Genomic DNA, 23,764 nt, shown 5'->3' with positions numbered 1-23,764 from the left:
GTGACCGCAATATTAACCATATGCGCTTACAAATAAAATACTAGAAAATTACCGAAATCCATCTGCAAATGGAATTTTCGATAACACTTAGCCCGGACTCAACTCCTTTTAACAGTTTTCTTGGTGTTCCCTGTTAGCTTTATTTTACTCCTAACTATAACATTTCCCGGCTGGCTGTATTGTGTGTGCAACTAACAAAACTAATATTTAAAATTCATGGCATTTAAAATGCCCAAATTCATTATTAAAATTGTATTAGAAACTAGTGAGGACATGATCATTTGGCTTGCTATGTTAACGTAACAGCAACAGTTATAGTTTCCTGTTGATCTAGACGTTTTAGGTTCCGAACTATCGGCCACTTATCGATAGCTCCACAAGTTGCAGTCAATATTCCCCTTTAAGCCGCCCATTCAAATTCAATTCTATATATATCATAGTTTATTAGATAAATCAGTTTGTTGCTTAAACTACGTCCTCAACTTAACATACCGTATGCAATGTTTCATTTGTGTATTCGCTTGTTAGTTAATATCTAAACCTTGTCAATTGCCTGCTTTATTGTTACGATTAGAATTTATGTTTAAATATGCGGCTACTACTGGTTCTGGGCCGGGAAATGCTCGCCAACGCCTGCAAATATGCTCAAAAAGTACAAAACTGTCGTGCGTCCAGCTGCTGGCCAATATAAATTGCGGCTTATGTAAACTATGGCCTATCAAAAGTTATTTTTGATGTGTTGTTTCCATGAGGCATCGTCGTCGTGTTTCTTAGTTTGGTGGATATTAGGAAAATGTATAAGTGTATTTGCTTCGATATATATTTATATATAGATAAAAAAATAGGCCTTAAATGTTTCGTTTTAGCATTTTGTTGTTGTTTAAATTACTTTATATTGGCAACTCTCATTACATTTGTTAATGCATATAGTTATGTAGTTGAAAAACGCTCGAACGTGCAACTAATTCGCTTTGCTGATGACAAAAAAGGTTACACACAGCACACTCAACCAATTATATAAATAGTAGTAGTAATAATTTATAGCACAATATGATATAGCAGCAGTTTGAAACTTTTTACACATGTCACAAATGTTTCCTTCCAGTTTTCAAGATTCATTTTTCGTCCATAGAGTTTGTGGTCAGAAGACGGGATGTTAATTATAATTATTGACAATTTTAAACTTTAAAGCGAAGGGACCAAAATTTCACATATTCAATTTACAGTCGCCGCAAAAGTTGCATGTGCAGCCGAGGCCTAATATCGTTCAATTTGCATTAAGAAGATACATATTTATTTATAGATGCGTGCATGTATGCATATAGTAACCAGCGATGCAAAAATTAATTTAATTTATGTGGTAGGCATTTACGATAATAATATATAAATTTTGTTTTAATTGTCTTCAGCTTTGAGACATTTAGGCAAAAGTTTTGTTTTCATAGTGAATTTGTTTTGTTTTCTATAAAACGTGTTAAGCATTAGGTTGGTTGTTGTTGGTTGTAATTCGTTATCATATAATCATAATAATATAAGTGTTTACTCGCTTTAAAACGCACTCGTTCACATCAAAAACATCAAAAATAAACTAAAGAGCACATGTAGGGCAATCCTCAACACTCGTTTAAAAGCACAGGACAAAAGTTCTCTTTCAATTCTCTTCATCGAACTTAAATTATATATTTATATCAAAAATCCGTTTGTTTACAATAATAATAATAGTGCCATCTGGTATGTAGACATACTTGCATATGCCTATAGTTGCGGTCAATATGCTAGCAGTGAGTTTTGTCCTCTATCTGGAAGGATGCCAGAGGATAACTGCGATCGAATGCTTTTTATTCGGCCGCACCTATACATACACAAATAAATTTACATATCTAGTTTAAAGTGTCACTCAATTGCTAATAAACGATTTCGTAATGGTATCGTAATGTAATTGTTTTATCAAAAAACGTCAAAACGTAAAAAATGCATTTGGCTTATAGGCTTAAACTTGTGTTGTATACGTTGTCTACAGAATTTATGTCCACGTTTCTTGTATATAAATATTTAAAATTTGTGTTTAGTTCCTTCTTGTTGTTATTCGCAATTGCTGATGATGCTGCCTAATCGTTATGGGGTGTGTGTTGTGTATTTAGCGTTTCACGGAGAGGGTTGTGTGTGGCGTCCCTCCTTAGAAGTTATCTTATTATGAATGATATGGCGTCACATAAGTTGCTGGGAAGATTCCTTTCCTATTGCCGATCTCGCCGTTCCACCAGTTCTCATCGGAGCGATCTGTGACGGTGATGACATCGCCGCGTCTGAAGTCCAATTCCCCGGATTCCTGTGGCACAAAATCGTACAGCGCCTGCACGAGCATCTGCAATAAAGAAATCGTTCGGACATCATGAATCCAATCTAATATTCTTGGCATCACTGCTTGTTTATAGTTCAAATGGGTGGGCGGCAGCCTACGAAAGCATGACCTCAATGTGTTGTGTTATGCGAAATTTGTATTTTTAAAATGAATCTGCATGTCTGTCTGCTGGGCAGACTCGTCAATGGAATGGCATGGTATGGACGGCACACCCACCTCTTCAGGTATCATATCACGCAATTTGACATCCTGCGACCGGGAAACGCTCGCCGTCCGATGATATTCGACCAGTTCGTTGAGGGAGTTGAACTTGACCACCCACAGGAAGAATTTGCTTTGGGCATCGCGCAGAACCTTGAAATGCTGAACGCCATCGGGGCATCTGTGGAGCAAAGGATTTAGTTTCGATTATGTGGTTTCGATCATATGAAAGATGGGCCCATGAGGGAACTCACTTGACTGATAGGGAGAAATCGCCGGGACTGGATTCGCTGATGCGTATCAAGAAGGCGCCTTCGTGCTTATTTGACAGCAGCTTCTCGGCATCAGCGCGTGTGATGCGTCCGTAGTACCAGCTACAATCGAAATGATTATTATTTGGCGCGTTTCTATTTGGAAATAGTTCGGTATGAACTTACTCGTGATTCTTCATTTCTATGTAATTACTGGGTATGAGGCCTTCCTTTCCATCCAGCTCCGCACGATACCAATTTGAATCGTCTTCCATATTTAATATCTGAAAGACAGACGTTTCAATGATTATTGTTTTATAGTTGCAATAATTCAATAAGTAAAATCAAATATTTAAAACAAAGAGTATGTTCTGGGGCTCTGAATATTAAACCGACTTTTTTTAACGCTAATTTGTAGTATTATGAACCATATTTTTCAAAAAACATTTTTAAATTAAAATTAGAATTGTAAAGAAGATCTTAACGGGCATAAAATACCCACATCTTGTACCCCTGCGAAAAACAGTCATAAAATAAGTTCAATAAATTCTTTGATTATTGAATGCAGTTATTTAAACCGGAGCATCGGATTTTAATTGCCATTTCTCCCGCTTGTACACCAGAACCAGATGTGAGTAATCCGATCCCCGAAAATTCTTTGTAAGAACCTGCCTGCCTTGTTTCCAACTCGAAGGCCACACCCCTTTAATCGCCCCCAGACAATGGGGATCAATCGAGACATTCTTCCGCTTTGTTTATTGGAGACTGGTGGCCCGATTCCCCAGTGATTGTGATTGTGATTGTGATTCGATGAGCAGTTTTCAATTGCTTGTTGATTGAGTGTTGTCCCCAAAACTGTGTCAGTGCGCAATCAGCGAAGATGGGCTTACGGCTTACGGTTTGGGAAACGTATTTATGTTTATCTATTATCTCCTCTATTCTCATATCTGTTTCTTGCGAAACGCTAAAAATAAACAAGCATTATGGCCGACATGTGATAAGAATGTTAAGTGAAACGGAGCACTCACTCGAATGGGCGAATTTCACTTTTGTGTACTTTTTGGTGTACTTTTTGTGTATCTAATGGACTTTTTCCTAGCCCATTTCGCATGCCAATGACACAACAGGCTGCCGCCTACGTAATCGGCGACTTTTATGATATCTTACGATTGACAGACGAAATGGAAGATTGTCTATCTGCGGAGGTCTCGGCGTTTGCTTGGCCACTGGGAATTCCCAGATTCGAAGGTGCTGAGTGGAGCTTTTTATGAATGAATCTCGCTTGACGACTTGACGTCGCCCAGCAGCCTTCATTTTTCGGCCCCTGTTTGCTTTTGCCCAAGGAAATCGTTGCACAGACACATAGGAAATGTATTTATTGTGCAAAGGTCAGGATTCCGCCTTTTAGTTAAGTCTTGAGTAAAGATACTCTTATCTTTGTGTGTTTCTCCCATTTTTCGCCAACGGATTTTTCCCTGAGCAGTTGAGTTTATTTGGCAGCTTTGTTGTTTTCCAATATCGTTGGTTCGTCAAGTCGGAATAATGGCATGGCATTCAAATGAGTCACTCAAAAAACCCCTGGCGATACTGTGTAGTTGCGGGGTGGCTTGTTTTCTGGAGTTGCAACTTGTAATTACCCCTCGAATGTCTCATCGATAATTACTATCATAAGAGGTTCGTAACAAACATAATACTCTACACACAGATCGATTTCTTACTAATTAAATTCACGGATGTATGAGATATCCCATATTCGAGTATTCGTATACCGATGTTCAGTGTTTTTTTGGCTACATTTTCGCACGTCGGATTGTGGCGGGGATTTGGGTGGTGTGTGGGTGTCAATGTCGTTTCCAGCTTATGTAAGGCCCAATTGTTGTGCTCGCTGTTGGCTGAGGCAGTGGGATTTCGCCCGCTCAGCTGGAGCTGGATCTGGCCGACTAATTGGCATAGCTCCATAGTTCTAGTCCACCCCCCAAATAGCCGAGATCCCGCCCGCATCTGTCACCCAGACATTGTTCATCGTATATTTATTTTATTTTTAGATTGTTTCATTCATTAAAAACAGCCGCCGAGAAATTCATTTCCACGGATTCGTCGTCTATTACAGAAAGTTTTCTCGCCGCTCTGCACAGGAAGAAACCCGGAGGGGTTCTATTTGCATGGTTTTAGAAATAAAATCTACTTAAATGTGTTGAAAATCCATTTACCATATACTCCATTATCGAATAATAAACCAAATGTGATAGTATGCCAATTTTATATGATATTTTGAGAACTGCATGAAGGTGGAGTACCATTTGTTTCAGTGCAGGGAATGTGCCTGCCTGTTGGATAATGCATAAATATTTAGCAGCGCTCTCGGAAGGCAGGCACGTAGTGGCCATGATTGTTATTATCAATTGTTTATACTCGTATGCTTATGTAATTACTAGAGAAAAATTCTATTGCAGTTTCGGATTCTACGCTGAAAAGTGTCTAAGCAACACGAACGTTCACTTTTCGCTATTTTCGCGACAAGCGAAAGTTGAACTATTTAGAATCCCATTTCGTGTTTCGTTGTGATGATAGAACGTGGCCGCATTTGGTGCCCACACAAGGCCGTTAGAATTGGAGATGTACTTCTTGGAAAATGGAGCTCCAAATATCCATGAAATGCGCTGCTCTGAAAACCTGTTTCTGGATAGAAACCCAATTATATGTTTGATGATTCACGAAACATCTCGCTCTCTCTATCGCCTAAATGCCTGCGTGTTTGCTGTATTGGGCATCTTCTCAGATAAGGCCATCGAAAAGTGACTAAGCACTGGCAAACACAAATGCGCTCGAAGTTCGAGCAGAGATACGCGTATGTGCTATGCTAGATAATCGTGTATTTCTGCCTGCCTGCTCTTATCCCCCGATCAGCCTACCCAGAACCCAGAACCGAACACCCAGAACTATGGGTTAAACGAACTATGACTATCAGTGCGGATTGTTTACCCCAGTGATAAGCCCGTACAGCTGGGCAGAGGGCTCATCTACGGCGTAGAAGCCCCTCTAATGGACGGGATCAGCGCACACACTTGACCTTCGGGCGGCGATAAAGAAGCCTCTTCGGCGAGTCATTGACACCATCAATCAGCAGCAGCAGCCGCAGCAACAAATGCTGCAAATGCAGCAGCGGCATATGGAAAAGAGGCGCAAAAACAGAGAAAAAAACAAAAAAAGGAGCAAAAGGGAGAAAACCTGCCACAAGCCTGGGTCCCTGCTGTGACTAACCTACGACAAGGTAGACACACAGCAACGAAAATCAGCTTACAGCGCGCCCTGGCAACAAGAAACCGGAAAATTCGCCAGCCAAAACAAAGGGTTTGGCCTAGGACAGCCAGCCAGCCAGCCAGCTAGTGAGCCAACACAAACACAAACACCTGGAAGGAAGCTAGAGATCGAATCGCAGCCTGCCAGCAAGCAGCCTTTTCTTGGCCAGAAAGCCAGTAAGCCAGAGCATACAACCAACCGGGCTCGCATCGGATGTCCCCCACAAAGTTCCGCAAAGGCGAGGGGGCATCGAATATATCATAAAAAACTGCTGGGACTTTTCTTTCAAGCATTGAGAAAAAAAAACTAACAAAAAAAGTTGGAATAGCATACCAGCTATTTCTATCATACGAGCAGGAAATCACTCATTAATTCAAATAAAATTGAAAACATGAAAAAAGTGAAAAATGCTAGATCTGAAATATAGTATAGTTTAAAGTAATTATGAACAAGTACGTTGATGTATTTATTATTGATTTAGAAATCCTAACTACACATCATTTTCATTCAGACTCGCTCTGTAGTGCTAATCAGAGCTCTATGCACATTATATGAGGTCAAAATGTGATCTTGGTGGATTAGAATTGCATTTGAGAAATGCAATATCAGCGATATTTTAAAAAGTGTTGCTCTACAAGGATTTGGGAAAACTTTATATAACGTGGTACACTCCACTGGTTGGTAAGTAAGAGTAAGAGTATTCCAGCTGCGGTGGGCGTGAGACGTAATCCTTTCGTGCCGCCTTTTGCGAGTGCACCTTTTGAACCTCTTTAGCCAGCTTTTGCGACTGCTGTCTGTTTGGTCGCGATTTAGTAACAAAATCTGTCTGGCGATTGAACCTAGGATGTGGGTTAAGGCAACGACCTGGACGGAGATTATGCATGCAGGACCTGCCACGCACCCCTTTCCCTTTCCCGCGCCCATTCAACGCGAAGCCTATGAATAAATGCAGATATTATGATTTTAGAACCGCGGTACTCACCTTCAGGATCTGAGTTTTGCGAAAACTCAGCTCGTCGTCGGCCGTCGCCGAGAAATCGTGTTTGGCAATCGCTTCCATTTTGTTGTGTTGATTTGTGCGCAGTTAGAAAACGCTTTCGGAGTTTGTTTCGAATTTAGTTGCAATTGTAGTTTTGGATTTAGTTTTATCAGCCTTGATGCACCACACACACACACAGACACTAGCACACGCACAGAGACACAGGCACACACGCTCTCTGCTCTTTCTCTCGCTCTCTCTGAATTTGTCTCACTCACTACTCAATGCTGTGGAAATGAAAACGAAACGAATCCGCGATTAGTTAGCGCACATTATATAAACGATAAATCATGGATATTCGGCAGCGCGCTTTTCCCAGTTCGGTTCGGTTAATAATAATATATTTATCTTGGCCCAAGGCAAGGGAAGAAAGCGATTAAAAATACACCGACGACGACGACATTCCCAGGCGGAGCAGCAACAGAGAATGAACACAGACACGAGCCGCTCTCTCCACCGCCGCTCAGCGCTCACTGTGTGGGTGTGTGTGCGTGAGCGTGGCAACGTTGCCAGCAGCTTGCAATTTGGAATTTCGGGAAAAGCAGGTACCGCAAAAGCAATTAGACGATGTTTAGCTATTACTTGTTGTTATGCGTTATAAGTAGCCTAAAAAAATGTGCAGTGTTGCTTAGAACACAATTAACATTTGACAATCTAGGGCGTGGGTGCTTGCTGTTGGCAATGCTGCCGCGGTGACGTTGTTGTTTGTTTTACTTTTTGTAACCCCAATAAACACACACACACTCGCACACGCGGCGCTTATATTTCTATATGTACAAGTTTCGGCGAAATATTTTCGAGTTTCTAGCACTTGCAAACAGGCCGCCGGGCTTACAATTTTTAGGGCCTAGGATGGCTGCAAGCTTAAACGACACTTATTAAGCGCGGGAGCGGTTTGGTTAACATATTACTACTGCTAAATTTGTAATTCACTTTTATTTTCATAGCAGCGTGACCGTGGCTGGGTCGCTTTAATATACCAAGAAAATATGCTGGACACAACACTAGGCAAAGACATAGTGCAGGGGCACTTTAGTTTTCCTTCGCCTGGTCACACCGCAAGACGCTTCGCCATTTTAAAAATCAAAAATCAGACGCTTTGCCGGAAAAGTCAGCATCACGATTCAATTCCAACCGGACACTTCAGTTTGACCAGCCCCACGCTTCACAGCAGTCACCATGCAGCGCCACAAGGCACTGTACAAGGAACAATCGCTGGTGCTAAGTCCGCGCAATCACTGCCAGGAGAACAGAGATCGGTTGCAAGCCGCGCGCGCCAAGAAACGGGACGATTGTTTTTACCAAAACCGCATCATCAGTGTGAGTCCCACGCCTGTCAAAGTGAAGCCATTGGTGGCTGGCCCAGCGGTTCTGCCCCAGGAGAATGTGGCCCCCAAACTGGAAATTCAGGAGCAGCTGCAGCTGGACAAGAAGCATGCCGAACAGCCGCAGGAATCCAAGCCCAAGGCCTCCCGCCAGAAACTCTATTTACAACGCTACATGGAGTGGAAGACAGCCAAGAGCAAAGAGCATGAGCAGCACGACCAGACGCGTCGAGGGGCAGCCATCAATGCCCCGACCGTACATCAATCAAAGGTCTTACCTAAATCTCAAACATTTCGGGCTCCCGAAAACCTGGTTTCTGCAAAACAGAAGGAGGCTGCTCCCGTGTTTCATTCATCCAAGAGGTGTTCTCTCTACGTGATTGCCAATCCCACTGGCAAGGGAAAATCAAATGAACCGCAGAGGCCTTCAATACCCAAGCCATCGTCTGTCGCCAAAGTGGCAGCAGCTCCATCAAAACCCGTGGCTGCTGCTGCCGCGTTCGCCAGGCAAAAATCAGCTGCTTCGGCAACAAAAATAGTGCCTCCAAGCCGTCAGACCAACAATCCAGTGGCTTTGGCCAGGCAAAAAGCAGTTGCGCGGCCCCTTCCCAGCACAACGACGTCTAGCTTAAGGCCTAGGCAGCCTGTGATTGAAGCGAAGAGGATTACTACCATACCCAGACCCACCCCAGCGACAGTCAACAAAGCGAAAGCGGCCAGCGTACGGCAACAGCACCCAGTGGTCAGCACAAAGCCCAGATTACCTGCGCCGGCGGCACCACGGACAGCAAGACTGTCCAATGTGCCGTCCCATCCCTTCGAGAAACCTTTGGCAAACATGGCACCAGTGGCACGTCGTGCGAATGTAGTAAAACCGCAGCCTATTCGCGGCGGAGGTGGTGCCGCGGCCAAATTTAAGGACACGGCTGGAGCTACCAGCAAGGCGGCAAGCCACTCCATGCTGATGAAGGCCATCAAGCCAAAGAGCCAGTACACGAGGCTTCAGGAAAACGTACGAAAGCTTCCTCAGCTCAAAGCCGAGTTACTGCAGGCAGCCACACTAGATATACCGCCTGTCACGCCGCTGGAGGAGATCCATAATCCTTTTATAGACCAGGCCACATCAACGCAGTGCAAATCCAACAATAGCAGCGTTCATCTTGTGAAGACTTTTGGCGACAGCATCTCTCTGAGCCCGGTGGCACCGGTCAGAGCTGATAGAGAAAATTCGGCCAAAAGGCAGTTGCTGCCGGCGGATAAGAACGAGGCGTCAGTTCCGGTGGCAAAGAAAAAGTTCGACTTTACGCGTTACTCTGTGGCTAATTCGCCGGCGGAGGACTCGCTCATCTTGGATCCTCAGCAGACGACAAGTAAGTTTAGGGTATATTCTTGTTCCAATCTCAATTTCAAACTCACACTATCTCCTCAGTAAAAGAAGCCAGCGGAGACTCCACTTTGGTGCCAGAGGAGGCAAAGACACCGCCACGTCGCGAATCCAATGGAATGCCCAATTATCTCAGTCCATTTGTAAGTGTCTCGCGGGGTAAGGTGAACTCGCGCTGTGAGAAGGAGAAACGGAATAGCTTCTACCTGCCCAATGAGGAATCGCCCTTGGAAGTTCGCCGTGCCGTCGAATCTGTTCTGTATTTCCGACTGCAGCTGGAAAACGAGGTCACGCGCCTCCAAGGCCTTTGCGCTGAATGGGAGGCGTACAGCAGGGAAAATGAGGCACGGTTGCAGGAAACGGGCGGCATTGACATGATCAACGTGACCATTGGCCAGACACGTCTGTTAACCACTAAAAAGATGATGCAGTTCAGCAGCCTGATCGATCGTTGCGAAGCTGGCGCGACCGGGAAGAATCGCCAGCCAAACGATGGCAGTGAGGACTCGAAACCGGTGCAGGCTGAGGATCTTGAGGGCTGGTGGGACATGTTGCGGCTGCAGAGCGAAAATGTGGACAAGCGTTTCGATAACCTAAAGCGTTGGAAGGCCAACGACTGGCTGGATCCGGATGCAGTGGCCGAGGAACCCAAGCAGGCGAAGCCAAAGCCCAAGATAAGTTGCAACATGAAGATCAAAGCGAAGGCCAAGCCCAGCAGCAATTTGAAGCAGTTCCTCCGCAAAGCCCATGCCAACATGAAGAAGACCAAGGTGGAAGAGCCAGCGTTGGAGGATGCCAAGCCCTCCACGTCCTCGCGACACAGTTCGCCTCGTGTAATCGTAGTTCGCAATCGCAGATCCTTTTCGCCTGCCCGCACAGTGCTCCGCATGTCCTCCGGCGAGGGTCGTCAGTCGATTGCGCCAAATGCGCTCCTCAAATCAGCGATTCTCGCGGCCGCAGAGCAAAACGCTGCCAAGACACCGCCTCCCAAGCCGCGAGCCTCCATCCTTAAGACGCCCGGGACCACAAAACGCCAGAACCGTGGGGTGCTCTTCAGCGCCAAGAAGAGCGTACGGCGATTCCAGTTCACCTACGAAGAGGGCAACATTAGCAACGACGAGACGGTGGGTGCCGACAAACTGGAGGACTGCGAGGAGGACATGTCGCTGGAGGCATCCACGGAACGCAGATCCCTGGAGCAGAATCCCGGAACGGGTCAGGAGAATGGGGGAACTCCTCGCACGTACACGCTGCGCAACCGGCGGGTGAATCTGCGTCCCTCCTCCGAGTTTATGTAGTGTTGTCCGTGGAGAGTCGTATTCCGATGTAGAATTGTTTATACTTTTATCTTCTTAGCTTAATATTTTATTGCGGATGCCATTAGGTGTTAATTGTTTAAGATGTTAAAATTTACTATTGGCGTTTTAAATATTCGTCGTTAGTGTTTTGTGAAAATGGAATCTTATTTTATTTTTAATTATCTACATTAACTTAAATATATCGTAAACATAGTTGAAGAAATAAATGAGAGAAGAATAAATAAATTTCAAATGTTTTCTTATTTAAAAAAAAATTTGAATTCACCGATATCGAATTATTTTTATGGAAAGGGGCTAGAAATTTAAATACAGGATTGACTTAAATTATTATTTACAGATATATATACATATTTTATATTTTAACCATTATAACAGTTTTGAAAAGAGTGAATGCATAAATTCCAAATTTTCATGTTTCAAAAACTGATATACTTAATTTTCTTACCCTTTTTTAAAGTTTTCTAAATAAATTCTTTAAAAATTCTTAGTTATGGTATGGGTATTTGCTAACATTTTATTTAAGTCATAAACCTTCATTGCTATGTATTATTGTGGTATGTTTTTCAGGTATTTTCGAGTATTTCCTAAGAAAATTTCAGTATATCTGAGTATGTATGGCGGTATAATTTAACGGTTGCGCTACGGTCCCACTCTGATTCATAAATGTAATGGAAGTCCACTCGACGGCAATTTAAATTGAATTTTGAATTTGCTGTTGCATTCGATTGTAAATACGCGCTGATAAGGCCGCCAAATGAAAGTGCAAATAGCAGTGATATCGCGAAGCGCATCTCACCGCAGTGACTAACCACCTCTCGACCGTTTCGTTCGCCCGCGACGCCCTTTGAGTTCAACGCATTCACATTTCTCAGTGTGCAGATTTTCTTTTTGTTTTGCCTGCAATCACCGCGCACTGCATTCAAAACAGGGTCCAACACACAACTCCCGACACCCAACGGCAAAGGATACGCAATTAGGGCCAAACATGGACACCAGTGGCGGAAATTTGGGTGAGGATCTAGTCATTTCGTATTTCAAATTGAATTTTCAACCTCTGGTACAGCGTGTACTCGCCATGGCAGTTGGGCCGTTCGCTGGCGCGCAAATTGTTACCATTGATTTGTGGCTTCTCCTTTGCTTATTTACCCCTCTGCCCCGCGACCGACATGCGGACTATTGTGCACATATTGCATTTCGATATGCCTATATCTGGCAATAGGTCTGAATTTAGATTTTTCGTAAGTTTTTGCACTCTGCTGACGAAACGAAAAAGTGCTTTTAACGATCTGGGAACGACCCAGGGCGCGGCGTTGCCAGAAAGCTTGTTACACATATAGACATGTGCTTGTTTGTGTTGGTGTTTTTAGTGGGGTACAGTCTTGGGGGCAATTGTTTTTACCCTGTAAAAACTATGCAAGCGTACAATTTGTGCATTGACAAGTACTTTAATCACATTAGCATGTTAGTTTAGGTTTTGGTACATTTTATAAGGCTTGATGAGTGGTCGAGTTGGATGTTTAATGGGTGGAAAAAAACGCGCACAAAATACCAGGTGTACAAGTATGAAATGTCGTTTTTTTTAAATTAAAAAACACGTTAAATTTTGTGGAAAAAGAAAAAATCATTTATTCAAAGTATTTGCCGTCGCTAGCTACACATTTTTCCCATCTCTCGGGCAATTTGTGGATTCCACGCCAGTAGAACTCATCGTCTTTTGCGGCGAACCATCCATCGAGCCATTTTTTCACACTTTCGTAAGAATCGAAGCGCTGCTCAGCAAGTGCGTGTCCCATCGAAGCGAATAGGTGGTAATCGGATGGGGCCAGGTCTGGTGAGTAAGCCGCATGCGGAAGCACTTCCCAATTGAGTGTTTCCAACGTGTCGCGAACCGCTCTTGCCGTATGTGATGGAGCGTTGTCATGGAGAAAAATGACCTTGTGTTGTCTTTTTTGATATTCCGGTCGTTTTCTCTGAAGCGCACGGTTCAAATTGATCAATTGTTGTTGGTAGCGTGCCGTATTCACCGTTGCGCCGGGTTTCAAGAGCTCATAGTAGATGACACCGCTCTGATCCCACCAAACACAGAGCATCGTCTTCTTGCCAAAGCGATTCGGTCGAGCAGTCGATGTGGCCGGTTGTCCAGGATCAACGTATGATTTTTTACGTTTAGGATTAACAAAACTTGTTCGCCAAAGGCTTCAACAAGCATTCGGTGCGATTCCGCTGCTGTTTTCTTCAAATGAAAACAGAAAATTAACACTGTCCGCGTTTGCTCTTTATTCGGCACGAAACTCGACATGTTGACTGCACTGAGAGTAAACGATAATGACGCTCGATTGGCGCAAAACTATGGTGGTTCGACAGTCAAGGTTGACACTTCACAAGGTCAAAGTTTTAAGACAATCGATAAATATTTACGTTTGGGAGACATCTATATGTTCGAACCGACATTCCATACTTGTACACCTGGTAATAACGTCAACATGAGGCTGCCACCCCTTTTTATCTTCTTATGCAAAAGTAGCAGGGAACAAATATATTATTTCACTTAAAATTAAATATTTAATGTAGTAACCTTTTTAAATCTAGTGTAATACCTAATAATAATTTTTCATTATAAAGGGGTTTTGTTTAAAAATAATGTTACCTATCGATATGTGGGTGGCCTATCGAACAACCTACACGAGGTGGCAGCTCTGGAGCACAGCACATTTCAGGGTTTACGCAATTTCGAGCCGTAAGATTTTCTTCGACCTGTGAAAAGGCATTTTACCCCCTGCCAGGACTGCTAAATCTACACTCGTAAGTGCAGCAGGACCTATCCGCCACAAAGCGCAGATCCTAATCCACATCTCCAGTTAGAAGCACCAATAGGAAGCCCAGAACCATGTCACATGCATTTGCCGCCGCCGTCTGCCGGTCCACCGCATCCATGTCATTGGCCCTGCGCTGCAGCCGGCGCGCCATGAGCTCCGCCAGATTGCTGCGTATGGCGGGTGCCACTGCCTCCTCCACTGCCTGCAAGGACTGGCAGAGAAACGGACTACTTGCTGCGCCCAGGACCGGCAACATGCAGCAGTACCTTCGCCAATACGCCAACGAGAAGAAGGTATTCGAGCGCACCAAACCCCATTGCAATGTGGGCACCATTGGCCATGTGGATCACGGCAAGACCACTCTCACGGCGGCCATCACCAAGGTTCTGGCCGACAAGCAGCTGGCCGAGAGCAAGAAGTACAATGAAATTGACAATGCGCCCGAGGAGAAGGCTCGTGGCATCACCATCAATGTAGCCCACGTGGAGTACCAGACGGAGACGCGCCATTACGGCCACACAGATTGTCCTGGACATGCGGATTATATCAAGAACATGATCACCGGCACTGCCCAGATGGATGGAGCCATTCTCGTTGTGGCCGCCACCGATGGCGCTATGCCCCAGACCCGTGAGCACATGCTGCTCGCCAAGCAGATTGGCATTGACCACATTGTGGTGTTCATCAACAAGGTGGACGCCGCCGATGAGGAAATGGTCGACTTGGTTGAGATGGAGATCCGGGAGCTGCTCACTGAGATGGGCTATGATGGCGACAAGATTCCTGTGGTCAAGGGCTCGGCGCTGTGCGCTCTCGAGGACAAGAGCCCCGAAATTGGCAAGGAGGCGATCCTGAAACTGTTGCAGGAGGTAGATAGCTTCATCCCCACGCCTGTGCGCGAGCTGGACAAACCTTTCTTGCTGCCTGTTGAGAATGTGTACTCGATTCCCGGACGCGGAACCGTCGTCACTGGCCGCCTGGAGCGCGGAGTGGTCAAGAAGGGCATGGAGTGCGAGTTCGTGGGCTATAACAAGGTGCTCAAGTCGACGGTGACGGGCGTGGAGATGTTCCACCAGATTCTAGAGGAGGCGCAAGCCGGTGATCAGCTGGGAGCTCTGGTGCGCGGCGTAAAGCGAGATGACATTAAGCGCGGCATGGTCATGTGCAAACCGGGCAGTGTTAAGGCCCTCGATCAGCTGGAAGCTCAGGTGTACATCCTGTCCAAGGATGAAGGCGGCCGCACAAAGCCCTTCATGTCCTTCATCCAACTGCAGATGTTCTCCCGCACATGGGATTGCGCCGTGCAGGTGCAGATTCCCGACAAGGAAATGGTCATGCCCGGCGAAGACACCAAGCTCATACTGCGCCTCATCCGGCCAATGGTCCTGGAGCAGGGACAGCGCTTCACGCTGCGCGATGGAAACCTGACCCTGGGAACTGGTGTCGTTACCAGCACTTTGCCCCCTCTGACTGAATCGCAGCGATCCGAACTGACGGAGGGCAAGAAGGCGCGCGAGAAGAAGGTGGCGGCTAAGAAGTAGATCACCGGAACGCCGTCAGTCATTAAATAAAATCATATTCTTAAGCGATTTTTATGCATATTGTATAAGTTGTTGGCGCTTCAATCACAGTCGAGTAAAATATAAACAAACACCAACGGACAACGAAGTTTTACAACTTGGAGTATTAGTAGATTGAATTTAAAATTACAGTTTTGTTTAAATGTTGTTAGCTGGCATTTAAAATAATTAAATGAAGTTATCAGAATATAGAAATATTAAATGTAGGCGCCTGACATCGACTACTTATCGTTCTAGGATATCGGCATCGGCAGTAGACTCCTTCGATATCGAAATAGATCCGATAAATCAAGCAAGCCCGATTATAGCATGACTATGACATTTTACAACACTGTTGCAACCGCCTTGAGTGCAGCTGATGATAAAGAACATTTTGAAATTGATTTGAAAATTGACAAAAATGAGTACCTACCGCGTAGAGTACTTGTCCGGTAGATTCAAGCACCATAAACGTTTGTTGCAAAGTAATTAATAACTAATTCCATTCGCAGATTCTCTAGATGACACAGAACCATTGCCGGAGCTGAGTTTTGAAGACTTTTTGGAACCAACGTCGGAGAAAAGTTCCCAACACATGGAAATCGATGCCCTGGACTCGGAGGAAGATGATGGCGGTGGTGATGAGCTCGCTGATCCGGCCAACGATTCCCTGAACACGCCCCAGTTCAAGAAGAACGTGGTCAACATACTGGAGGACAAGAGGTTAAACCCGTCCGGAGTAACCGTTTTAAAGTCGCACGCCATTAAGGTGGTGACTGCTGGAGGCACACCTCCGGCCAATGCACAAGTTACGGACGTAAAGATACTGAACAAATTTAAACCAGTACCCAGTAATACCCTAAAGATCGGCAGCACAACCATAGCCACCAAATCCACACCGGGCACCATAACCAAGACCCTAAGCAATCTGACCCAGATTAAGACAAAAGATGGCCAAGTAATCTTTGTCCAGAAGTCTGTGCCTGGAACGCAAAGCAGCACTGCGGTGGCGGGGTCACCAAGCGGAGGAATACGACGGCTCGTGGCGCCTTCTGGTATCCAGAAGGCAGTGCTTTCTAAGGGTGTGACCTTGGCTAGCACGGGTCTGGTCAAGGCGGCGGTTCCTGCCAAAGCAAGTACCCCGGTTTCCGCCACAGCCATCACCTTGAAGGGCATCCAACCGCTGGCCGGAAGCAGTGCGAAGGCGCCATTATCCAGCACGCCGGCATCCACATCCGCATCCTCATCTCTGGCACAGCCCGCTAAAATTCAGGTAGTCCGCACTGCCGATGGCAAAATCATCAAGATCAATCAGGCTGGTTCCTCGCTACTGCTGAATGCCAAACAGGGAACTGGAACTACAATCACACCAGGAGCATCCGCCGCTAGTTCTGTCAAACTATCTCCCTCCACGGGAAATGTGGTGCTTAGCAAGCCCGTTGGCCAAGTAGTGGTGAGAACAGAAACGCCTGTAAAGCAAGCGTCGGGCCCGGTTGCCAGTACATCCACAACACCGGGCAAGATGTTGGTTCAAAGTGGCGGCAAACAGATTCTTGTATCGAGCAAGAACATCATTAAGCTGTCACCAAATGCGGGGGCTACCAGTTCGACCACCCACACGACGGGCGGACAGACACCTTCCGCCTCGAGCGGATTGCACGCTATTCAGCTTCCTGGCAAGGGAGGAGTACAATATGTACGTGTCCTCACCAACAATAAGAGTGCCCCCGCAACAAGTGCAACAGCATCTGTGCCGAAGACAATGCAAACTCAGAAGATCACTGTGGTACGGTCTCCGGCTGCTAAGAGCGCTCCTGCCACAGCTACTACAACATCTGCAGCAGCAGCTCCAGCTGTAGCCGCATCGAAGGCAAACATTGCCATGGGCAGCACCAACAAGATTGTAATGCGTACAATGGGCGGCAGCATTGTGCCGCTGCCTTCCATGCAGACGTTGGTCCCAAAGGTTGGTAACTGTGTGTTGGTGCATATTTATTTTTTTCTAACTCCATTTCCATCTTTACAGCGTGCGCTGGGCGCCAGCACCAACGCCTCAAAACCAGTGAGTGCGGCGAGCAGCAGCGCCACTGCCAGTGGCAGCCAGGAGTCGCCACGCAAACACCGGCTTACCGATCTCAATATGCAGCTAAAGCAATTGGCCTCGGCCAGCAGTGATGCCAGTGACAGCAGCGATGCGGGTCCTGAAGCCAAAAAGCCGCGTTACGTTATTACCATGCAGCAAGGATCACAAAAGGCTTCCCAGCCAGTTCAGAAAATAGTTAATCGGCCAGCGAACGTGCAGCGTGTAGTTGGTAGCAGCACAAGTCCCAACACTCCAAAGAAAATCTACAACTTTGTTCAATCGACGGGAACTAACGGGGTCAAGTACATGATCTGTAATTCCGGTGTGCCGCAATCATCGACGAGTGCCATGCGACGGGGATACACTGGATATGTGGACAACAAGTTGCGACGCCCGCTATCCATTTCCTCGCAACAGCATCGTTTAAAGCAGATGAGTACCCCGCAGCAGTCAAAGCACCAGCAACTTCAAGCGCAGGCTAAACAAAGGATTAGGCAGCAGCAGCTGCCTACCGAGCAAAATGCCCCGACCAAAGTCGAGCCAAAGCTGCCGACACAGCCTACGGGGCTGAAGGCCAACGCTCCCGCCAAGCCGCTCTTCGACATCCTAAAACCTCCAGCAACCGGGGCAGCATCGGCTGTCGACGCGTTGGGCGGAATGACATCGCGGCGAAAGCATTGCAACTGCAGCAAGTCGCAGTGTCTAAAGCTTTATTGCGATTGCTTCGCAAACGGCGAGTTTTGCCAGGATTGTACCTGCAAGGATTGCTTCAACAATCTGGACTACGAAGTGGAGCGGGAGCGTGCTATTCGCAGTTGCCTTGATCGCAACCCCAGTGCCTTTAAGTAAGTTTATTTTGATGGAAAAGCTTATGATGTTAAACGTGTTCAAAATATGTTAATCCCATATCTACACCCTTTCTTTTTAAACAGACCCAAAATTACAGCACCCAATTCAGGTGACATGCGTTTGCATAACAAAGGCTGCAACTGCAAAAGATCAGGCTGTCTCAAGAACTATTGTGAGTGCTATGAGGCAAAGATTCCCTGCACCAGCATATGTAAATGCGTTGGTAAGTAGACTTGTAACACGGTTTTTTTTATACGATCATACTAACTAAATCACCTCATTCATCAGGTTGCCGAAACATGGAAGACCGTCCGGACGTGGACATGGACTCTTTGGACGGATTGATGGGAGCAAAGGGTCTACCAAAGGACAAAGCTAGCAACAAGCAATCGAACGAGAATCGCGCAAATATGTATTTTACGGACGATGTCATCGAGGCGACCATCATGTGCATGATATCGCGGATTGTGATGCACGAGAAACAGAACATGCCCGTCGAGGACACGGAGCGCGAAGTGATGGAGGAACTGGGCGAAAGTCTGAACCAGATCATTACTTTTGCCAAGAAAAAGGACGACACCTCTCATCTGGATGAGTCCAAAACAACTTCTTAGGACTGCAAATTTAGTCACTCATGAATTAGTTTATAAGTTCAAAGAGTTCTTGACCTATTCTCAACCATATTCTAATTTGGCTTTCTAAAAGTTGACCTTAAAGTAACGTGTACACTATTAAAATAGCTTAAAACACAAAATGTATATACCATACATAGCAAATTTCAGATATAAGTCCATTTTATTTGGAAACGCCTTTTGGCCGACCATTGTAATTGTGTTTTAAACTTTTCCTTGAATTGGATGTAAATAATGTAGAGACTAAATAAAGTTTGATGACTATTAAACACAAATGAAAGGACGTGGTATTGTTTTGTAGCTTGTTTATTCACCAACAACTTCAGTTACATATTTGTATTTTGCATTTGCATTTGCATTGTTTCAAATTTATTGATGGGCGAGTATATTAAACTCAACGCAATTTAGATTGGTTTCTCAATATCGGTATCAGCTTAGTAGCAATATCTCTATGAAATAAATATAATATAATATAGGTAATACATATTTTACTTGATTGTATTGATAGTAGGTATTTATTAAGTATAGTTATATATTCTACTTGGTCACCATTGGTCTTTATTAATAGCATATATGTATGTTTGTGTTCTGGTTTCTCCCGGTTCTCACCCTTAAACATGGCATGGCATGACATGAGTACATATGTATGTAGTTTCAAGGTTTGAGTAAAAATGTGATAATCGTTAAAGGACTAAAGTACATACATATACGTAATTAGAAGCTTGTATTATGGTAATATATGCTAGAATAATATGAACTATATATATGAACTGTTATACATATTTGATACACTGTTTTGACTAATATGCTCGCGCTAAACTATAGGTTTTATTTACGGTCATTCGAATACGAACTTTTTAGAGAGAGTATGTGTGTGCGGTTACATCTTAACTAGCAAATACATACAGTAAACGTCGAGTATATAGATTTAAGGATAGTTTTGAATATGTGAATACTGTGCACAAAACGCTTTGGTTAGTTGCATTAGCATTGTTGTTTGTTTGACCCCATACCAGCTTTTTTTTGGATTGTTAGTTACGTAACACTTATGCAACATTTGAACATAGTTAGGCAACAATAACGACTTGATTACGCATAATATATGTAAGTATTGAGTATGCTGAACTATTCAGTTAGAAGCTATATTGTCTAATTCACACGTTTATATTGGATGCTGGGCCCCCAGAAGGGGGGCAAAAGCATAAACTTACACAACAACTTTATGAAAACCGAACAAAACCATGTGCTAAATATCATATATGTACGTTCGAGTTGCATACCCTGTACAATGTCTTTTTCTAAGGTTGTTGTAATACGCAATCATTGAAGAGTTCCTTAGTTGTAAAACGCGTGTTGCATGATTGAATTCGGCAATTCTTCAAAGCGTGAAAAGTCGTAACGGACACAGCATAGAATTTCTGGTGTGCTATGAATGAATCTAGGGTATTACGAGTATTTGAGTAATTCATCTTTCACAACAATAGAACAACGATGATAATCAGCAAGTATTTCAGCTATTCGTATATACAGTTTGTCAATATAACCTCATTGTATACCTGCGATTAACTACATTTAGTCGGCTTCCTTGAACCTTTTTCGACCATTACAGAGCTATCTTTTTTTACAATACTTTCGATTACTGTTTTTGGGTAATAAGCGTTCAAAAATATGATTTTCATGCCCCAATAAACAGGATTTTGACAATTAAACAGGATTTTACATGGTGATCACAACGCTTGAAGACACTTGCAGCCATTCAAGTGCCTTGCGGCAATATCCTTACGATCCAATACGATCTGGTCAAGTGAGGCAACAAAGTCGTTAATACTTATGGGGTAAAGTCTAAAACTTTGGGTGGGAAGAGTCGAAGTTACAATCAGTGGTTTGTCCTAAATCTAAATTTATTGGAACACCCAATTTAGCGACTTTGTTCCTCACTAGAGAACATAAACATTAAGCACAACCTAACACTTCTATTCAAAATTGTGAACGCTTATAGAACCTTTTGCATGTTTTCAGTTTCTATGGAATGTTGTTCATATTCCACGTACCATTCGGTACCAAAATCCTATCAAATATTCCCTTTTTTGTCAGATAACTTGTGTGTGTGCTATGTGGGCAACAATTTTACACGATTTAATGATTATATAGATAGTTTATTTAACTTTAACAACTTGTAATATTAAATTGATTTACTTAAGGAAGGCGGCTCTCCGCTGTGGAGTAATGCCCATTAATCCCGTCCAATTTCTACGCCGTATTGCCAAAAAGTTTTAATGGGTTTCCGAAGCGAGAATTCTATAGACAGAACCGAAAACCAAAGTTGCCTGGGTTTTCGGTTCTAGACCTATGAAAAAATTATCTATCTGGACTCATTGGAATATTTTCTAAAAAAAACATATTTATATGATTGGCACGCTATTTTCGAACTCGCATACCGTGGAAAACCCAAAATTATCAGCTCCAAATGAATCGTATTTCGTGTGAGTTGCTGTTCCAGGTTCAAAACACTGTCAAAACTAATTCCCAGGGCCTTCTTTTGTCCCAGATTCTTCGCGTCGCCAGGCGATGGATGTCTTCAATGGAGACCCCTTCAAAATTCACTCTTACAACTTTCGCTATGCCGACAAGCCATTTTATCCGGTCCAGAACTACCAAAGATCCCCGCCCCCAGCTCCGCCGGCACTGGCGAAGAAGGCCTCCTTCCAGACCTTCTACCAAAATCCCAGATTCAGCCAGGATCCCGAGTACATTCCGGCAAAAAGGAGTCCACACCCTAGCTCGTATAGGCGTCGACTCCTGCAGGAATCAATGGATATGTCCTTCGGATCTTCGGTGACAACGCCGGATAGGCAAAGTGTACCGGTGGCTCCGCAGACGAAGCGTTCACCCACCGCCACGGATTCCCCGCATCTCAGGACCTGCTGTCAAAGTGGTCGGTACGAGGCTATGAGACGGGGTCCGAGCATTACGACTTTGTGTCAGAGTAGCAGTAATCTCCTGCGATCAGCTGGTGGCGGTGCCCTTCCTACTTCAACCACCACCTTCTCCAGGAACTCCAACACCCATCTGCAGAGCAGAAGAAGCGGCTGCGGGATCAGCATCAATATTTGCAGTGCGGATTCGCAATCCGAGATGGACAACAATGTGAGCATCGAAATCGCAACGGATGCCTATCTGCTGAACAATACGGATAAGGTGAGGATCAAGTCGCAGCCAGTGCGCTGTACTCCCAGATCCAGCGGCACCTTCGGCATCGACAAGCGACTGTCCAAGTTCAATGTGCGCGAGACGAAACCGCGGACGAGTCCGGAATGGGAGCTCCGGCAGAGAGAAAAGGCACGGGAAGTGGCGCGGCAACGAGAACGGGAGCGGGATCGACAGCTGTTGGAAGACCGACGCTTGGAGCAGGAGAGGGAGCTTCAGGAGGAGCGGGAGCGTGCTCGCCAGCGGGAGCGAGATCGAGAGCAGCTCCGCCAGTTGGAGCGCCTGCGGGATGAGGAGCGTCTCATAGAGTTGGAAGTGGAGCGCGAGAGGCAGCGCTTGCGGGAGCTGGAGCGGGAAAGTCAGCGGCACAGAGAAATCGAACGGTTGTGTGCCCTCCAGGAGCAAGCGCGTCGGGAACAACTTGAGCTACTGTGTCAAGAGCCAATAAATCCCCCACCGCCGGTGCCAATGACCTCGCACTTGTACACCACGACCTCCGATGATCGTTTGCCCGGAATGGCCTTTTGTGACTTAACGTCCCGAAGGCCTCGGAGATTGGCGACTTCAACGGAGAATCCTTCCAGATCGAAGGCAAGACGGAGGACTAGAGTTAATCAGGATGCTAGAAGTGTCGCATCCGCAACCCGTTCACTTACTCCCCCGCCGATCCTTACCCGGAATAGCAGCTCCCCTTCACCGACTGATCCGTGTACTCCCACCTCCCGTTCTTCCTATGTAAATCGGAGGTCAAACCCCAGCTCCAGTCGTAGTTTTACACCCGTTTCAAATCCCCCGCGTACTGCTTCGCCTACCGTCCCAAGGAATCTTGATCGCAGTAGTTCGGGAACTTCAAATGGCAATGTCCATGTCACAGTGACCACGACCGGGAGACGGAGCAACTGCAGCATGAGGCGTTCATCCAATGCCCGGGTTAGTGAGCAAAAACAGCTGAATGGAAACCAAACCTGCGTCACCTGTCTGAATAATATGCCCATTAGGATAACCACCTCCCGATCCAGGGATACGGATCTAGCCTTTAGTCTGAACCATGTGCGTATGAGGGCATCTTCACCAGCGCCACGGGAAAGGAGCAGCAGTCAGGAAAGCCAAGATTCCTGTCAGGTTAACATCAGCGTGTATGCGGATAAACTGCGTTTGATGCGTTTGTAATAATATAGGGGAAATTGGGGGATTATATGCGTGATTTTTGGGACAGATCATCTCTAGAACATAGGGTTAAGCTGTCCCAGAAGTCGCACATATGCACCCCTAACTTTTCTATATTAGACTAGCCCCAAAATTAGTTGTATCATCGCTGTTATTTGACTTTTAAATGTTCCTAACTAAAGTAAATCCCAAAATGATATTCCAAACTAGGTAAGGTGTGGTGTTTTCTATATGTTCCTCGCTCCTTGGAATTCCTCCATTAAATCATTG

General features: G+C 45.1%; 5 protein-coding genes across 8 annotated transcripts; 4 read left to right on the top strand and 1 right to left on the bottom strand.

The window, feature by feature from the left end:
- Positions 1-855: 855 nt before the first annotated feature.
- Positions 856-8,129, bottom strand: LOC120444612 (growth factor receptor-bound protein 2). Of its 3 annotated transcripts, none has more exons than XM_039624393.1 (6): positions 7,989-8,129; positions 7,097-7,380; positions 3,001-3,098; positions 2,818-2,937; positions 2,579-2,744; positions 856-2,365 (listed from the first exon to the last, which is right to left on the bottom strand). In XM_039624393.1, exons 2-6 carry the CDS (start codon positions 7,172-7,174, stop codon positions 2,192-2,194), a joined length of 636 nt encoding a protein of 211 aa, XP_039480327.1. In that variant the 5' UTR covers positions 7,175-7,380; positions 7,989-8,129; the 3' UTR covers positions 856-2,191. The 3 variants fall into 3 exon arrangements, with proteins under 3 accessions (XP_039480327.1, XP_039480329.1, XP_039480328.1); XM_039624395.2 differs by having other exon boundaries at positions 8,087-8,106; XM_039624394.2 differs by lacking the exon at positions 7,989-8,129 and having other exon boundaries at positions 7,097-7,507.
- Positions 8,130-8,195: 66 nt separating this feature from the next.
- On the top strand, positions 8,196-11,406 carry LOC120444611 (guanylate kinase-associated protein mars). The gene is made up of 2 exons (XM_039624392.2): positions 8,196-9,848; positions 9,908-11,406. The coding sequence occupies exons 1-2, from the start codon at positions 8,333-8,335 to the stop codon at positions 11,158-11,160; spliced, it is 2,769 nt and encodes a 922-aa protein (XP_039480326.1). The 5' UTR covers positions 8,196-8,332; the 3' UTR covers positions 11,161-11,406.
- A 414-nt stretch (positions 11,407-11,820) lies between these two features.
- On the top strand, positions 11,821-19,400 carry LOC120446494 (protein lin-54 homolog). 2 transcript variants are annotated; one of them, XM_039627501.2, is made up of 5 exons: positions 11,821-12,191; positions 16,069-17,522; positions 17,583-18,484; positions 18,572-18,711; positions 18,777-19,400. In XM_039627501.2, exons 1-5 carry the CDS (start codon positions 12,167-12,169, stop codon positions 19,100-19,102), a joined length of 2,847 nt encoding a protein of 948 aa, XP_039483435.1. In that variant the 5' UTR covers positions 11,821-12,166; the 3' UTR covers positions 19,103-19,400. The 2 variants fall into 2 exon arrangements, with proteins under 2 accessions (XP_039483435.1, XP_039483434.1); XM_039627500.2 differs by lacking the exon at positions 11,821-12,191 and adding an exon at positions 15,860-16,008.
- On the top strand, positions 13,825-15,665 carry LOC120446495 (elongation factor Tu, mitochondrial). Its single transcript, XM_039627503.1, has 2 exons — positions 13,825-13,983; positions 14,040-15,665. Exon 2 carries the CDS (start codon positions 14,069-14,071, stop codon positions 15,536-15,538), a length of 1,470 nt encoding a protein of 489 aa, XP_039483437.1. The 5' UTR covers positions 13,825-13,983; positions 14,040-14,068; the 3' UTR covers positions 15,539-15,665.
- A 16-nt stretch (positions 19,401-19,416) lies between the features above and the next one.
- Positions 19,417-23,708, top strand: LOC120446490 (serine/threonine-protein kinase fray2). The gene is made up of 2 exons (XM_039627497.2): positions 19,417-21,603; positions 21,669-23,708. The coding sequence occupies exons 1-2, from the start codon at positions 21,588-21,590 to the stop codon at positions 23,495-23,497; spliced, it is 1,845 nt and encodes a 614-aa protein (XP_039483431.1). The 5' UTR covers positions 19,417-21,587; the 3' UTR covers positions 23,498-23,708.
- Positions 23,709-23,764: the final 56 nt, after the last annotated feature.

This window comes from Drosophila santomea, chromosome 2R (assembly GCF_016746245.2).
Source record: "Drosophila santomea strain STO CAGO 1482 chromosome 2R, Prin_Dsan_1.1, whole genome shotgun sequence".
In the NCBI taxonomy this organism is placed as follows: Eukaryota; Metazoa; Arthropoda; class Insecta; order Diptera; family Drosophilidae; genus Drosophila; species Drosophila santomea.
The sequence above is the reverse complement of the archived record's forward strand: the minus strand, read 5'-3'. Positions and strand labels throughout refer to the sequence as shown.